We start from the raw sequence: 18594 nt of genomic DNA on the forward strand, positions 1-18594 counted from the left end.
TAAATCTGGGGAAAATAACTCACTTATTTATATTGTTGATGATAGATTTACTTTCTTAATTATTCATTTTAATAATTGAGCTACATTATCAGTGAGAATTAAACACGCTGATATTAAATTTCCCAGGCTTCTTTACTAAATTCCAGCGCCTGTAGTCATAGACGTATGAGTTAGTTTCTGCCAGTGACACACTTTCAATCATGCTTTAACCATCTCTGATAGCCTGCTTTATGCGTTTCTTAATGCTGACATTTAAACACTTCCCTCTTTTCTTTCCCAGCATGTTAATATTTTAATAAATGAAATGGCTTAGCCAGGCCAGCCAGGCTGACTACTTTGTATGAGATGATCTCCGAGGAGCTCTGCAGCCAGAAACCCTGATTACTTGTAACAGGAAAGAGACTGTGTGTGTCAGCCTCTTACTAATGGATTCTTGCACAGCCCTATTTTAAGACATCCCTGGGCTGCAGACAGAGCACAGTCTCCGTCTGCCTGTGTTCTGCTTTGACTGTTGTTCTGCTCCTCTTTGTGTCTGGCTAGACTTGTGACAGTAGTAAACTCATGTACAGTGATGAGGGCAATTACCACAGACTAATATTGTTATGTTTTTTCACGGTATAATGCAACTTTACATAGTTACATAGTTACATAGTTAAATTGGGTTGAAAAAAGACAAAGTTTATCAAGTTCAACCCCTCCAAATAAAAACCCATATACACACCCCTCCCTACTTTCACATAAATGATATATACCCATACCTATACTAACTATAGAGCTTAGTATCACAAAGCATTTGATACTATGTCTGTCAAAAAAATCATCCAAGCCATTCTTGCAGGCATTAACTGAATCAGCCATCACAACATCACCCGGCAGTGCATTCCACAACCTCACTGTCCTGACTGTGAAGAACCCCCTACGTTGCTTCAAATGAAAGTTCTTTTCTTAAAGTCTAAAGTGGTGGCCTCTGGTACGGTGATCCACTTGATGGGTAAAAAGGTCCCCTGCCATTTGTCTATAATGTCTACTAATTTACTTGTAGAGTGTAATCATGTCCCCTTGCAATCGCCTTTTTTCCAGAGAAAACAACCCCAACCTTGACAGTCTACCCTCATAATTGAAGTCTTCCATTCCTCCAACCAATTTAGTTGCACGTCTCTGCACTCTCTCCAGCTCATTTATATCCCTCTTAAGGACTGGAGTCCAAAACTGCACTGCATACTCCAAATGAGGCCTCACCAGGGACCTATAAAGAGGCATAATTACAGTATGTTTTCATCCCTTGAGTTAATGCCCTTTTTTATGCAAGACAGAACTTTATTTGCTTTAGTAGCCGCAGAATGACACTGCCCAGAATTAGACAACTTGTTATCTACAAAAACCCCTAGATCCTTTGCATTTAAGGAAATTCCTAATACATTGCCATTTAGTGTAAAACGTGCATTTATATTATTTTTGCCAAAGTGCATTTGTATTCTTTTAATATATTTTTCGGTATTACTAGTATGTACGTTCTTTCACTTAAGATACAGGTATGAGACCTTGGCTTTTCCAGATAAGAGATGTTTCTGTAATGCGGATCTTTTTTCTTTACTAAAAAATCATGTAAACATTAAATAAACCCGTTTGCCTCCAGTAACAATTAGTTTTGCCAACAATTAGTTGGGATCAAGTACAAGGTTATCTCTTATTATTACAAGAAAAAGGAAATCATTATTTTTAATTTAAGAAGTCCTTATTATGCAGTTTTTACATCTGGTTTTGACAAATCATCAAAGAAAATGAAATCATAATAAAAGAGTAGTGATGGGCGAATTTGCGCCGTTTCGCTTCGCCGAAAAATTTGCGAATTTCGCGCGAAATTCGCGAAACGGCGAAAAATTCGCGAAACGGCGCCGGCGTCTCGTTTTTGACGCCGGCGCCCGTTTGTTCGACGCCGGCGCCCGTTTTTTGCCGCGAATTTTCGCGGGAGTTTCGCGAATTTATTCGCTGGCGGCGAATCGCGCAAATTTGCCGCAAATTCGCGCCTGGCGAATAAATTCGCCCATCACTATAAAAGAGGAAACTGCCAAATTCATTGGCTTCTGTGCAGTAGTAGTAGTAGATACTCTAGATTCAGTGGTGGATTAATGAGATGTGGGGCCTCTCAGCTACATCCACAGGCTCCCTTCTAGGCTACTGCTGGGTTCAAATTCATGCAGATATAGGCAATCGTGCACTATGCCAGGTTGAGTTTGGTGCTTTCCAGTGATGTCACTGCACACATCCGGGATCATGCACTTGCCTTGTCTGGCTTCTCCTCCAAGCAGGTGCACCTGCCCAGACCCAGCAGCTCAAAATATAAAAGAAAATAGAAAAAATGAAAATCAAGATGGGCCCCTGATCACACTGGGTCCCTAAGCTATAGCCTAGGGCAGCCTGTGCATTAATACGCCCCTGAATAAATTGGGATTAGTTTGGATATGTGATTGAACATTCTCTATACTATGCTGTGTAATATGTTGGTAAATAATGGAAGGGCAAAGTAACCTTATTGGTGAGGGTGAGAAGGGCTAAATATACTGTATGCACCAAGAGTCATCTTGAAACAGAAGGTATTTATGTGCCTCTTGCTACACCCAGCACTGCCTTCAAACCAAAAAACAAGAGGCTCCAACCTTTACTACAGAATTATAGACAGAAACAAACAAATTACTTCTTCAATGGATACTGTCATGATTTTTATGCAGAATTCTTCTGGAGGAGTGTTATTAACTGGTGCATTTTGAGAAAAAAACATGTTTTCCTGTGACATAATCCCTTTAATGCCCCTATGACCAACTAGTGACATTAATAGCACAGATAACAGCCTAAAAGTTCAAAACCATATATCCAAACTTGCATCCAGCCTGTTTTGATCTCTTTAGTGCAAGATATTGGAACATGGCTTCTGAGAGAGTAGGACTTGGAAAAGCAGCAAAGTAAAAGAACCATAATGGCTAGGGAGAGAAGGGCTAAAAGGATCCAAAGAGCCCTTCTCAAATGCAAGACATGCATCAACAGCCTTCTTAAAACAAAAGGCATTTGTGTGCCTCGTGCTATACACATAGCACTGCCTTCATATAGCACTGCAGGATAGTAGCATTATTTAAAAAAAGTCATCTTATTTGAAAGAATAATGTTATCTTCCTTAAGTGGTCTTGAAATATGGAGATTGACATCCCAGATGTGGGCTAAGCACTATATTTGTTATAATACATAGGGTGAAAACTGTGTGATGATGCTGAAAAAACATCACATCAATGCTGGCAGGAACTAAAGTTAAACAACTGCTGTAAGGCAGCTGGATCTTACATGCATGAAAGTTATGTCCATATGGTGCTGATTCTTCTCTTCCCATAAAGTTTACTTCATCTTTATATTGCGCTATAAAGTATTGTTTTATAACTGCAGCAACTTTTACTCAGTGGCATATATTTTTAAAACATTTCAAATATATTTGTCAGTCAGTGACTAGCATTATTTTTTTGGTCTTCCTGTGCTCAGTTTACTATATCTTGACTTTTTAGTAGAAACTCACACACAGGTTGTCAACTCAAAATTCTGAAAACCGTCACCCTGTCAGGAAGTTGTCTGGGTGCAGCAATTCAGATTTTACCTCAATGGAAAGATGATTTTCCTTTTGTAAAAAGTTCCATTAAATTAACCAGTGCAGGGGAACCAAAGGCAATGGAGTGCACAGAAAGAGTTAATTAGGGTCTAGACCCTTATGATTACCAGTAATGCTCTGCAGTTCTATAATATGGGAATTGTTTTGTTAACAATTATGCATATTTTTATTTCAACAGAGAAAATGCCCTTTTGGCCACTCACTTTGAAAGTGTTGATGATCTCCTGTCATCCTTTGGGCCAGTGCGAGACTGCTCACTCAGCAATGGCGGCTGTTCACGTAACTTCAAATGTGTCTCAGAACGCAAAGTTGACTCCTCAGGGTGTGTGGTAAGTGTTCTTATTTAACTTTTCGTACTTTAATAACTACAGAAAGATCCACAGTAATGAACATACTTTGTGCAATCATGAGGCCGACAAAGGTAGTAAGTCAAGGTAAGAAGGCCACCACTCTACAGAACTTAAACCAAGGTTCTCAAACACTTGTTAATCCTCATTTTCAGGCTCTGATGCTCTAAATTGTAGGCCTATGATTAAGGCATAGGCTTATGATTAAGGGCACCAGAGCCATAAACTCTTTAGGTATTTGGTCATTCTGCCTAATTTTAAGTAAACCAATAAACACTACTATTTTTACTTTTTTGGCATGTGGGCTGCTGTCCATATTTTTCAGAAATATGCTGGTAGTACAGTGCTGGCCACAGTCTAAATAATGAGGCTGAATTTGTGTAAGATTTGACCAGTGGCTTAACTAGACCCCTAAGGGCCCCGGTACAGAAATTTACTACTGGGCCCACCTAAAGGGGTTGTTCACCTATCAGTTAACTTTTAGTATGATGTAGAAAGGGATATTCTGAGACAATTTGCATGTGGTTTTCATTTTTTATTATTTGTGGTTTTTGACTTATTTAGCTTTATATTCAGCAGCTCTCCATTTGCAATTTCAGCAGTCTGGTTACTAGTGTCCAAATTCCCCTAGCATAAGAGACTGAAATATGTATAGAAGAGGGTCTATATACAAAAATTATTATATTAAAAAGTAGCAACAGTAAATGTGTAGCTTTACAAAGCATTTGTTTTTAGATGCGGACAATAACCCCCCATTTAAAAGCTGGAAAGATGTAGAAGAGGAAAGAAAATCAATCAAAAACAATAAAAAATAAATAATGAAGACCAATTGAAAAGTTGCTTAGCCATTATATAACATACTAAAAGTTAATCCAAACGTTACATGTAAAAAGGACATGTAAAATGAAGGTTTCACTGTATTATAATGATATAAGGCATAATGTACCCCCTACTGTAAATTGATAAGGATATTAGAAGTAAAGGCGCAAGGCTGCAGGTTGAGTTATACAGGGAACTCATGTATTATAAGGGATAATGTACCCCCTACTGTAAATGATAAGGATATTAGAAGTCACTGACACACACACAGAGACACACACACTGACACACACTCACAGACACACACTCACAGACACACACTCACAGATACACACATTCACCCTCACACACACTCACACACACTCAGACAGACAAACACTCACAGACACACACTCACAGACACACACACACACTCAAACACACACACACACACACACACACACACACAGACAGACACATACACTCACAGACACACACTCAGACAGACACACACAGACAGAAACACACTCACACACACACACACACACAGACAGATACACACTCACAGACACACTCACAGACAGACACACACTCAAAGACACACACTCATACAGACACATACTCAGACAGACACACACTCAGACACACACTCAGACACACACACCAATCGGGATGGTGGATGGGCCAATCGGGATGGTGGATGGGCTGGGCCAATCGGGACACACACTCACACACACTCAGACACACACACACTCAGACAGACACACACTCACAGACACACACTCACATACACAAACTCAGACAGACACACGCTCACAGACACACACACAGACAGACACACACTCACAGACACACACTCTCACACACAGACTCACAGACACACACACCAATCGGAATGGTGGATGGGCTGGGCCAATCAGGATGGTGGATGGGCTGGGCCAATTGGGATTGTAGGTGGGCTGGGCCACTGGGGGATGCAGGAAAAAGGAATCAGATTTACAAGTATTTTCCTGGGAACGTGGTGGGCCCCAAAAAGGGTGCAGGGGCCATGGTGCAACTGCACCCTTTGCGCCCCTGGTAGTTCCGCCACTGGATTTGACCATGAAACTGCAAATAGCACTGACTGAGGCAATTAAAAGCACTGGGAGAGGCTTTTATCAATACCCCGCCACTTCACTAAGTACTAAGTCACAAAGTTGGTCACTACTGCAAAATTTCTAAAAGAGAAAAGAGAAGGAAGCGCACATAGGGCAATACTGTCTTATGTTGTCTGATAAGGGCAATGCAGCCACAACGGGGTTAAAAGGTGTTCAGAAAAAAAGGTTAATTGGATCCATCCGAGGTGCACACAGGAATCAGGCTTCCCTTTTGGGCATGTACTTACAAACAGTCAATGTTCAGCTTGCATGTCATATTTGTTTTGTGTTCCGCAGTTAATTCATTACTCCATACATGAAGTGGAGATAAAAGAGAAAATAATAATAGTATAATTCCGTTTAATAAATATTTGAAAAGAAATTACAGAACGCCAATTGCCTACTCACAAACAGTTCAGCATCAAAAGCACATCACATTCCTTCCACATACCTTGGAATTTGATGTGCTTTTGCTGCTGAACTGTTTGTGAATAGGCGATTGGCGTTCTGTGTTTGTTTTTAAAATATTTATTAAACGGAATTATACTATTATTGTTTTCTCTTTTATCTCCACTTCATGTATGACAAATAGCACTGACAGTACAGCGTACAGTTGAATCAGATATAACTTGTGATGGAAGTTGCAGCCACTTCCTTTTCTTTCAGTTTGTTCAATGGAATGCAGAATCTCAAGTGGCTAATTGGAAAACACACCTTCACATATTAAAAAATGTATATTCTGTTTCAGTTTGCAGAATCAAAACAATCCAACAGAATGAATTTGCCAGTGAAGGCAAAAAAAATCTAATTTTTAAACAATAGATTTCAATGTACTGCAAAAACTAAAACATTGATGGTGTTCTCTCTGCCTTGATGGTGTTTTCTATGCCTTGTTAGTTTCAACCATGTATTTGAGAGGAATGTTGGCACCTTCATTGGCAAGAAATACTCTATGTTAGCTAATGAATGTGCATCTGTTGCTTCAGCAGAAGGTGGTGTGTTTGACACATTTATCTTATATAAATATAAAAGAAACCAGTGTAGAAAAATGTGTTGCATTTTTGCTTTAGGTGTATTGTCATGCAGAATTGTCTTACCGAATTGTTTGTTTTAAAAACCCATTTCATCTATTATCATGTTTTAAAAATGCTGAGTGTGAATTTTGCATGTATAAAGCACCTTGGCAACAATGGTTTGTTAATTCCTGCAGCGACGGAAACCTGTACACAGTGACCTTATTAATGTTTCAAAATGCTGTAAAATGCAGTGGCACTTAGTCGTTGAGTTTGTTTTCCCTACAATAAATGACAACTTTTTCCAGGCTTTATGTTTTTTTTTTTAAACTGACATGTTTTATTGATTTTCATTGTAAATAAAACAGGTCTTCCACCCTACCCTGTTATCAATGGTTACATGTTAACACATAACTGATAATTCATGAAATAAAGAAAGAGGAAGAAGGGGTGGGGGGGGAGAGGGGAGAAAAGGAAGGTGGGAAGAGAAATACATATAATTAGCATTAGCAAAGGTAACAATAGTTATACAGCTGTGGGGTATTATTATTATAACATCTATGTTGGTTTTAGGATGTTTGAGTTACTGGTTAGTCTCTGAACAAGTCCCTTCATCATAAGTTTAAGGTCAGGTACAGCTGAGAGTCATTTTCATGGGCTAGCCAAGGGAGCCATGTTTTGTCATAGGCTGCCATGTCTTTCAAGGTATATCTAAGCTTTTCGTTGGTGGCGATGCCAATTATATTTTCCTTTAGGGATCCCAATGGTAGTCCTGTTTTTTTTCACTTAGCTGCTATAATTAGTCTCACCGCCATCAATATGTATTGACTTAATCTATGAGCTGAGTTGGTATATTTGTGTGTTTTTTTCCCAATAACATTACCAGGGGGTCTTTTGGATATTTGGTAAGAACTCTGGATAGGAGATTGGTTTACTGTGTCCCAAAATTGAGTATAGTCCCCAGGTCTGAACAACCCCGAAGCATGTGGGGTAAAGCTTGTTCAGTCTTGTAGGGACTAAATAGGTCCTATGGAGTAATTTAATTGATGTCTCTCTGATGGTCACACAAGTGCTCCCTTTATGTACTGTAAGGCTACTTTGGGCCCATTGCTGGGTTGTAATTGTGGTGTTTAAGTCTTTCTCCCATTTCAACATGTATCCCAGTTTCGGGGATTGTTGGGAAGGTTAGTTTAGCATCTTGTACTGCGTGCTAAGAATTCCCGGTTTGAGTGGACATTGCTTACTGATGGTTTCCAGAGCTGTGGACTTTAAGATGTTATCTTTGGCCTTCCTCAATTGCTGTTGGGCAAAATGGGCCAATTGTGTTGCTTGAAATACTTCTTTTTTTGGGGGTTGTAGAGGTCCAGATGTTGTTGGGGTGTTAAAGGTTTTCCATATCTGGTCAGTGACTGAAGTGTGGTCAGTCCTTTAGTGCTCCATGAAAATGCTTATTTTGACTGACCTGGGGGAAAGTCCTGGTGAAATCTCTTCCTCACCGTACTTCACATGTATAGCATTTCCATAGTTATTGGGGATGGATCTGTTAGTTTATTGTATGGTATTCTTGATAGCCATATTATTTGTTGACATAGATATGGGTATATTAAATTGTCCATCTGTACCCATAATGGGGTTAAAGGCCCTGCATGTAACGGGGCTAATTGTGCTAGACGTGCTGCCCAATAATACTTGACTAGGTGAAGTACTGACAGGCCACCATTTGCTTTATGCAGGCTCATTGTTTGTTTTGATATTCTCGGATGCTTATTTTGCCAAATAAAGGCATTCATTTTGGATTGTAGCATGTAGAGGTCCTCTAATGGGACTTTGATTGGCAAAGTTCTAAACAGGTAGAAAATTTTGGGCAAAAGTACCATTTTAATGCAGTGGGTCCTGCCGATCCATGAGATCCTATGTTTATCTCATTTTAGTAGGTCCTGCGTCAAGAATTTAAACATGGGCTGGAAGTTAGCTTTATACAGAGCTTATTTTAACTCTTAAATACTGCAAATATTCTGTCTGTATCTTAAATACAAAATCAAGTTCCAAATTAACAGTCAGTAACGTAACTAGAGGAGGACGGGCCCTGGTGCGGGACATGCAGCCGGGCCCCCCTCCATACGCTATTTTCTCCGCAGGAATCAGCAGCAGGAAGCAGAGTTAGTGGTGCACAAGCTGCCGGGGGAGCCCTAAGGCGGTGCGGGCCCTGGCCCAATCGCACCCCCTGCTCCCCCGGTAGTTACACCACTGTTAACAGTATGTTTTGGCAAATTGCAGGGTAGCATCTCAGACTTATCAGGGTTGATGTTCAGACCAGAAACTATTGCAAATTCTGTTAGGGAATTCAGTAAGTTGGGTAAAGAGGTAAGGGGATTTGTCACATGTACCAGTAGGTCATCTGCAGACCTTGAAATCGTGTATTCAGGGGTGCTTCGCCAATGAGGCGAGTTGAGGCTGTCGCCTCAGGCAGCAGCACCCCACTAGGTACCAGGGGCAGCAAAAATGGTGCTCCTGGTACTTTAAGAGCGAATTTCCAGGGGAGGGGGGGGCAGCAGCAGTGGCGGCGGAGGGGCCAGTATAGCCCCTGCTTGTATTCCCTGTCTTTGATTTTAAGGCCCCAAATATCTAACGGTTCCATCGCTAGGCTAATGCTGGGGAAAGTTGGCATCCTTGTCTCGTGCCTCTTCGACTATCAGTAGGCTTCTGTATACTAGTAGACGGGAGATTTAATTGGGCTTTTGGGTTGTGATAATATGTCTTGAGTCTCTAGTGTAATGAGAAAATTTGGGCCTATCCCTAATGTATGTAATAATGTGAAGAGGTATTACCAATTTAGGGTGTCAAATGCCTTTTCGATATTGAGAGCTAATAGACAAAGGGGAATTTTAGATTTATTTGCATGTGCTACGATGTTGAGAATTTTTCATATATTGTCGGGGGCTTGTCGGGATGGGACAAATCCGATCTGGTCTTATGGATTACTGAAGTTAATATTTTGTTTAGTCGGGATGCTAGAATAGTTGCTAATATTTTTATGTCCAAATTCAGAAGTGATATTGGCCTGTAGTTTTTTGGAGATAGAGGATCTTTATTTGGTTTGGTATCACAGTCACTTTAGCTTCGTTCATTTCTGGGGGTGAAGGTTGGCCAGTTGTAATATGTTGTAAAAAATTTTTTAGTGAGGGATTAATTGAGTCTGAAATTTTTTATAGTAAAGAGAGTGAAATCCATCTGGTCCTGGGGCTTTGTTTAATTTCAGGTTTTTGACTGTGTTTTCAATTTCCTGGTATTTAATATCTTCTACTAACCCAGTTTTCATCTCCTGCGTCAGTGGTGCAGAAGCATATTTCTTAATGTATAAGTGTAAAAAGCTTTGTTATCTAATTGGTGTGTGGAATTGTATAAGCGTTGATAGTAAGCTTGAAGAGTTGAGGCAATGGCGTCTGGGTCAGAAGTAATGCGGCCATCTGGTTGTCTAATTTTATGAATGGAGTTTTGTTTATTATGTGCTTTTAATAAATTTGCCAGCATTCTATCAGGTTTGTTAGCATGTAGGTAAAATTTGTGATTGGTCTTATGGATGGTCTGTTCGTGGTTTTATTTTCTGCTTGGTTTCCTCTATAAGTCGCCTAGTTCGGGGGTTAGGATGTGATCTATTGTTTTTGTCTACGGTATCCAGGTTATTTTCAAGGAGGGTTCTCGCTTTTTGTTTGGCTGCATACTGGATCAGACATCCCCTAATATCCTCCTTATGTGCTATCCATAGCCAAGCTGGGGTTGTTTCGGGTGCTGAGTTCTCTACAAGGAATTGTTTCAGTTCCTTTGTTATGTAGTTAATGCAGGTCTGCGTTAGGCTGTTTCTGTTGCTTGGAGGGGGGTACTACAGTTCACTCCCGATCTGCATGGGTTGATCCTGTGGATGGTTGGCTGTCTCTGTTGGAGGTGCTTGCTTCACCTTCTAGTATCGCCAGACCTGCTTCAGGTGTATAAATCATGTGATTATGTCCCTTCCAGGTAAATTGTAGCGAAAAAGGGAAACCCCATTTATATTTCACCTTGTGTTGAATGAGCACTGATGTTACTGGTTTTATTTGCCGCCTCTTTTGTAGAGTAGTAGGGGCAATATCCGCATACAACTGCATATTGCGGAGGAGTTTATCCCTGTTTATTTCCACAGCCACTTGTAGAGCCAGATCTCTCATTTCCACATGTGTAACTTTAGTACAATGTCCCTTGGGATATTAGGGTTGTGTGGGCAGCCTAGGGCTCTGTGTATACATTTAATGTGCAGTTGTTCCTCAGAGAGATCTGGGCAGTTGTTCCTCAGAGAGATCGGGGAGTATAAAGCTAACTTCCATACTTCATAGTACCCCTGCAATTAATTGTGTTATTTCATTTATGGTTTCGGGGACCCCTCTGACCCGCAGGTTACCTCTCCAAGTCCTCCACGAGGGGACATGCGAGGGGACATGATTATACTTTACAAGTACATTATAGGACATTATACACAAATAGCAGGGGACCTTTTTACCCATAAAGTGGATCACCGTACCAGAGGCCACCCCTGTAGACTAGAAGAAAAGAACTTTCATTTGAAGCAACGTAGGGGGTTCTTCACAGTCAGGACAGTGAGGTTGTGGAATGCACTCCCGGGTGATGTTGTGATGGCTGATTCAATTAATGCCTTTAGAATGGCTTGGATGATTTTTTGGACAGACATAATATCAAAGGCTATTGTGATACTAAGCTCTATAGTTAGAATAGGTAAGGGTATATTGAATTTAATTAAAAGTAGGGAGGTGTGTGTGGATGCTGGGTTTTCATTTGGAGGGGTTGAACTTGATGGACTTTTTTCAACCCAATTTAACTATGTAACTATGTAACTTTGTTTTCTAATTGCATGATCAGGTCTTGGTGTAGCATTAGCTGTTTTTGATCCTCCTGCAGAGCTATTGTGTGCTAGTTGGAGATCTGCTCCAGCTTGTCCACCCTGTTGCTAGGTCATTCATTTGGCGTGCAAAATCTGTGACCGCAGCTGCTAGTTCGGTTTTAAACAAGCTCTGGATTGCTTGGAGTGAGGCCTGGGTCCCAGTGTAAGCGTTGGCGTCTCTGTCTGGTCCACTCTCACTGACAAAGACGGCGGGCATGCTGTTTCTGTGGCCGTCTTTGAAACATTGGCAGCGTATTTAGTTGTTGCTTCTCTTTAGTGGACGGTGGTCCCATCACGATGTTAGATCGTGGGATAGTCAGGTATGTCCAAGCTTAATGTTAGGAACTTTGTTCCCCGCTAATGATAGCTATTTGGCGTGATGCAGGAGCGGATCGATAACAAAGACATCTTGTCTGTTCCGCTGCGTGCATGCACCCCCCCCCCCCGACTGGCAGCCTGGTCTGATACACAAAATGAAACATTTAACCATGTTTCTTAGCTATACATAGAAACATACAGTACATACAATATGGTATATCTGTACATCTGCCTATGTAACATTTCATTCTGCAACCCAGGATATTATTATACTTGACCCATCTTTGCTTGCTGCTGCTTTCTCTTCTAGAAAGTGTTTTCATTAAATATTGGAACATTGCTGGGCTTTGAAATAACCACAGGAGCATTAGTGAGGTGGTTGGGTAGTTATGTTGGGTGATCAGGCATGGCATGGCATTTGAATCAATTTCATAGGGTTGAAGTCATGGCTAGGTACAGGCCTCTCCTCCCTCTGAAACAATTTGTATGGACTGAGTTTTGTACACAGGGCATTATCTTTCTGAAAAATCAAATTCTACTTAGAGCATGCTTAAGTTCTCAGTGGCCCCTTTCTGTGAGTTTGTGTTAATCCGCTTACAGTTGACTGGACAGATCTAGAAGTGCAATAATAGATCTGTAAGGTGGCATCCTAGCATGGTGTCACATTGAAATTAACTGAGCTTTTCAGTATCACTGATTCTACTGTCATTGTATGTTGCTGAAATTTACAACTGTGTAAGCAATCAATATGGATTAAGTAGCACATATAGAGGTGAGTCTTATACCCCTCTGTCCTTTTCTTACTCACCGGCAGATTTGTAGGGACCATTCAGACCTTTTCCCCAATCACTCTGTTTTCCACTCCCCCTTCTGCTCTCCCATGCTTTATCCAATCTTTGTTCATGATTTGAATTAAAAGTTATATGTATAAGGGAATGTAGACATTTAGGTATATGGTATTCTAACTCTGGCCCTCTGGTACTTTAAAAACAATTCCTAGCATCTTCAATAATCTTCAGCTATTGGGTACAGTCTGCTCTATTGGGAGCACGGAGAATTGTAATTCAACAGCTGGTGGGCTGCAGGTTAGTTAGCTTTCTGCTGTAAACAAAGGCTTGCGTTGGGTATTTCTGTTTTTCTCTGGAGATACATGAGTGTGCATATATAACTGTTTGTTGTGGCACTATGCCGATGCCTGCAGTAAATGAGCTGTAATGTTCCTGTGTGCTGATGAGCATCAGAAGGTCTGTGAACCCAATTTTCACTTCTAGAGCATAGCGATAATAGGTGTACTGCAGAGAACGGTTTCACAACACCATGTACTGCTGCAGAGATGAGTTTTGGGGTTGTATAGTTTGTGAAGAGTATGGAATGTTAGTGAAGAGATCCAAAGAGAAAGAAAATTAATTTTTATATCAAACGCAAAAAATAATAATTTGCTAGAAATTTTTTAGTGAATGTCATAACTTGCATTTTCAGAAGCTCATATCTACTTCTATGACAATGAAACACATGAAATTGTATTTGCCCACAGTGGGTAATGTTTTCTGAAACTGCCATGTTGCCTTCCCACAATGCAGTGTTTTCTCCCAGATTTCCAGCAGCATTATGGCTGTGCAACTAGTTGCAATATATTAAAAAACATAAGTTACTGCAGGTATTTTTGTGAGATGCTTCACAACTGGCATTACTAAAGAAGGGATAGTGGCACTTTCGGCAAGTCAATCTACACATTCTTAATAATGTCATTAGTAAATCACAATCTACAATCTGTAGTGTTGATTGACAAAACCCAATGTGGGAACCCTGGCCTTACCACCAGGCCCAGGGTTCCCTGCCATCAATAAACACGATCTCATACAATTCATCAGAGCAGACTGTACAAGCGCTTCAGCACTTGATGCAACTATGCAAAAGTACAAGTTTAGCTTTTGAGTGCAAGCACCTTTAAATGGATATCATCAATATGCATACAACCTTTAGGGATCCACACTTGTTGTAGGTTACATTTATGGTGTTTCAATTGCCATAATTAGTTATAGTGGTTAAAACACCCACTATTTGGCTCAGCCCTCTTCCCTGTGTCAGCAATGGAAAGTGATGTGAATTGTTCTGCTCAAGTGGTTAATTGCCTATAAACATTCTGGAGGGGCCCAACAGTGGCACTTCCTCTTAATTTAAGTGGATATTACTACTGAAAATAGAAAGTATAGGTATAGATCATATCTAAAGTGTTATTGCTCTAATTAATACGTGCAATGTGTAATTTTGTTCCTAGTCCACTGGTAAGCAAAGTCTACTTAATTTTTTTTTTAAAAATTCAAACTGTTTTTTAATTCTGACAGATTAAAATGAACATGGCTGGCGTTAGTATTAAACCACTGTAACAAACCATCACACAAAAATGCAGCTACAAGAACAAATGGTAGCACTTATGTGTAGCTATTTAGTGTATATTTCCTTATGACTCACTATAAAGGTTCTTCAAAGTTATTTTTTTTACTTTTATCTTCTGAATAGTCACAATAGTTTTAATATTCAAAATACCTGAAAACGACTCCAACCCTAATATACAGTATCTATTTTCAGTAAATAATGTATATGTAGAAAATGACTTTAGAGGACAGTAGATGGAAGGCATGTAGATGGTCCCCTCTCTCATCCTCTACCCATCTTTTAACTTCTGCATCATTCAGATTTTTTTAAGTGGTGCAAGGTGTAGAGCTCAGCTAGACTACAGACACAAGTTGCCCTTTGAATGAGATCTTGAATCCTTGGACTAAATGACCACATTATCATTTATTTTATTTAACTTTATTTATAAGTTTAATCCAACTACCCGACATTGGGCTCACATGCTATTTAAGGTGTGTCTCCATGACCTCTTAAATAATGTGAAGTGCCTTATTATGAATATAGTTAAGAAAATGTGTATATCTGAGTCTATATTAGTTAAAGTTGCAAAGCTGGTTTTGTATAAAAATGGTTAAGAAACATGATGGAGAAGTCTTCTATTCAGGCCCAGATCTGTGATGAGGCCTAAATGAAGTGGCAGCATGCTACCCAGCCACACATGTAGTTAGCTTAGTTGTTTAGCGCTCTGGTGCAGAAAGGATGTGCATGGACACAATCCTGTAGGAGGGAAGGGGCCTGTGGGCAACCTCGGGGTGAAATCCACCATACTGGTTCCAAGAATCCATCAACCATGATTGTCCACCTTCCTCCATTACTACAAATAAATATATACAGGTATGAGACCTGTTATCCAGAATGCTCAGGAAATTGAATTTTCTGGATAACGGATGTTTCCGTAATTTGGATCTTCATACTATAACCCTTTAAGTGCCAGCAGCCATTTTTCACAATATAGGGATTAATACCACAAAAACATTTTATTTTATACACAAAAATTCAACTAGTCTCTTGAATGTGTCAATACCAGATATGTATAGTTTTACAGAGATTTCTGACTTTTATAGATCAAAACTCCCAGTTGTAAATTACCGAATTTCAAAGCACTACAGTAGAATATGGCATACTTTGGATTCCAAAGCCAATAAATCCTGGAACAGTAGGTTTACTTAAGGAAAACATATATTTTTTAAAAGTATAGATTCTGTCGTATCCAAAATGGGTAACCAAGTCAGACTGGACTGGATGTGTAACATAATAGCCAGAACACTACTTCCTGCTTTGCAGCTTTCTTGGTTTACATTGACTGGTTACCCTGGTTACCATGCAGTAACCAATCAGAGACTTGAGGTGGGGCCACATGGGTCATATCTGTTGCTTTTGAATCTGAGCTGAATGCTGAGGATCAATTTCAAACTCACTGAACAGATATGTACCATGTGGCCCCCCTTCAAGTCGCTGACTAGCTCAGTTATAGAGCTGAAAAGCAGGAAGTAGTGTTCTGGCTATTATGTTACACATCCAGTCACTCCAGCCTTTATACATTACATTTTTGGCTATCTAACTATATTAGAAACATTTTTTATTTTGCACATCCTATCTATTTACACAGTTTTTATTTTCACACTGAACTGTTCCTTTAAAGTAGACAAAAACCAGGAACGCTGGAGTGACTATGCTCCTAACATTGTCCTAGATTTTCCCAAAAAGTAATGAAGCGGGGTTGCCAGACACTATCTTATGCCACTTAATCCAAATTAAGGGCAAGATGATCTTTTACAAATCTGCTTTGCTACCTTTTATGTCATCTGATTCTCATTTTAGAAAATTGTGAATATAGAAAATTGTGCTATTTATGTTACAGTGAATATTACAAAAAAGTGTCAAGAAAAACACACTTCGAGAGGTGTATAAAATGCATTGTAATCGTTAGTGACTATCGTGAAAATGGCTAACTTCACTGTGTTTGGATCCCTACAAATGTCATTATGATGATTGTGATATTGACCATTCTTTGGTAAAATTGTTGGGGCTATGTCACAAGGATGAAGCATTGTTTTATGAAAAAACTACTTCATGTAATTTTTTAAGTTTTACTACAGGCTAAATGGAAATTAATTATATATTTTAAACATGTTTCTAATGGACCTTATTCATAAAAGTAATTGTTTCTTTCCCTTATTGTTTCCCAGTGCCCTACAGGTCTTAGGCCCATGAAAGATGGAAGTGGCTGTTATGACTACTCAAAAGGTATTGATTGCTCTGATGGGTCCAATGGTGGATGTGAGCAACTTTGTCTTCAGCAGATGGTCCCTCATCCACAGGAGCCGAATGAGAGTGCTATATGCATGTTCTGCGGGTGAGAGGAAGATATACAGACAGACAATGAGGCAAGGGGAAGGGGGCTGAAGAAATGGCACATTTGTTGGGAGAGGGCACATAGAGAAATAAAGGAAAGACAGGGAACTGCAAGTACTATGTAATGAATGAGTGGCAAAGTTTTGACTTAACACTTGCACCCTTGCCTGAAATATCCGGTGTAAAGTGCATATCACTTAAAAGTGCAATATAGCCCTGAATTTAATGTCTGCCCTTACAAGGCATTAAATACAGGGCTTCCTCATGCCTTTCATCCCTGAGCATGTCTGCTACATTCTGAATTGAGCTCAAGGTGGGGTTGTTACATTGGACACTCACATCTGAACCCAGTGACAACTCTTCAGTATGCCAGAGGCACATCCTTTGATTAGCATTCTGGGAGCAGAAAGAGTTGGATCCATGATTGCTAGAAACAAATTCAAGGGGGGGGGGAATATTCTCATTTATTTGCACTTTGCACCTTGCCCCAATTTGTAAATAAGCTCTAAGGTGTAGTCTGAGCAGGGAAACCTGACAATGGGGAATAGGATAGTGAAATTAATGCACAGGACTACAATTTATATGACAGATATATAAAAAAGGAAAGACCAAATACCATAATTTAATGTGGTTATACACTGGCTAATATTATAGATACAGTACAACTGGCCATGTACAATATTGTTCTGTTTGGAATGAGTGGATCTGTAAAAAGAGAAGAAAAGATGCCCCCTCACTTTTTTGTCTGCTGATGCACCATGCACACATCAACTTATGCAGTTTTAGTTTGGATAGAACTGCCATCTGACAGAATCACAAAAAGAGAGTGAGCTCAAGGCTGTCATACATGTCTAGACAGTACCGTCAAAATCAAACTGTCCTACCAAATATGGCCATATGTGTCCAACTTTGGACATATAGTGACATATAGTAATGTGAAATCAAAATTATTTTCAACTTTTTGAAGGGAATAGAGTGGTAAGAAAGTTGAAGGAAAAATAAAAGGGAGGAAGAAGGAAAGGAGAGAATTATAAATGCTGGAATATTGCTGGAATGGCAAGTACAGCAAAAAGAAAGATCCGATTGATATGGTAAACACAGTGATAATAGGATTGGGATAACAATATACAGTAAATCATAAGCAAAATAAGCATGTTCAAATAAATTAAAACAAGTGGAAGGATAAGGGCCATGTTTATAAACCATCAAAACCGCAAAAGTGGTTGAATTTGGTCAAATTCACAACAAATTGGTATCAAAGCAATTAAATATCTGTGTTATTTTACCATTTCCCATTATTTCCACAAAACACTTTTCATTGCTTTATAAATAGGAAGTGATATTAACTAAAAGTTAAATTCCATCGAACTGTGTGGAGACTTTTGTGCAACAGAATTTGCTATTATGTGACATTTGCCTTGTTTTTTAATTATATAAAGATGTGTAGAGGAATACCGACTAGCGCCAGATGGCAGGTCTTGTCTGCTGCTCACGGATATATGTGAAGGCTCCAAGTGCCTCCACCCTGAGGATCATCTAAACGATACATTGTTTGGAGAAATGTTACATGGACATGACAACAAGACCCAAAAAGTAAACCAAGGACGAGTTTTCCAGATGAGCTTCCGGTAAG

General features: G+C 39.7%; 1 protein-coding gene across 2 annotated transcripts in view; it reads left to right on the top strand.

The window, feature by feature from the left end:
- The window catches only part of LOC108698296 (astrotactin-2-like), a 1031088-nt gene that overhangs the window by 534761 nt on the left and 477733 nt on the right, over positions 1-18594 (top strand). For both annotated transcript variants that reach the window (XM_018229686.2, XM_041572527.1), the window contains exons 10-12: positions 3828-3978; positions 16796-16962; positions 18401-18589. In XM_018229686.2, the coding sequence (XP_018085175.2) occupies positions 3828-3978; positions 16796-16962; positions 18401-18589 (507 nt within the window). The remainder of the gene's footprint in view (positions 1-3827; positions 3979-16795; positions 16963-18400; positions 18590-18594) is intronic.

Source organism: Xenopus laevis, chromosome 8L (genome assembly GCF_017654675.1).
Source record: "Xenopus laevis strain J_2021 chromosome 8L, Xenopus_laevis_v10.1, whole genome shotgun sequence".
In the NCBI taxonomy this organism is placed as follows: domain Eukaryota; kingdom Metazoa; phylum Chordata; class Amphibia; order Anura; family Pipidae; genus Xenopus; species Xenopus laevis.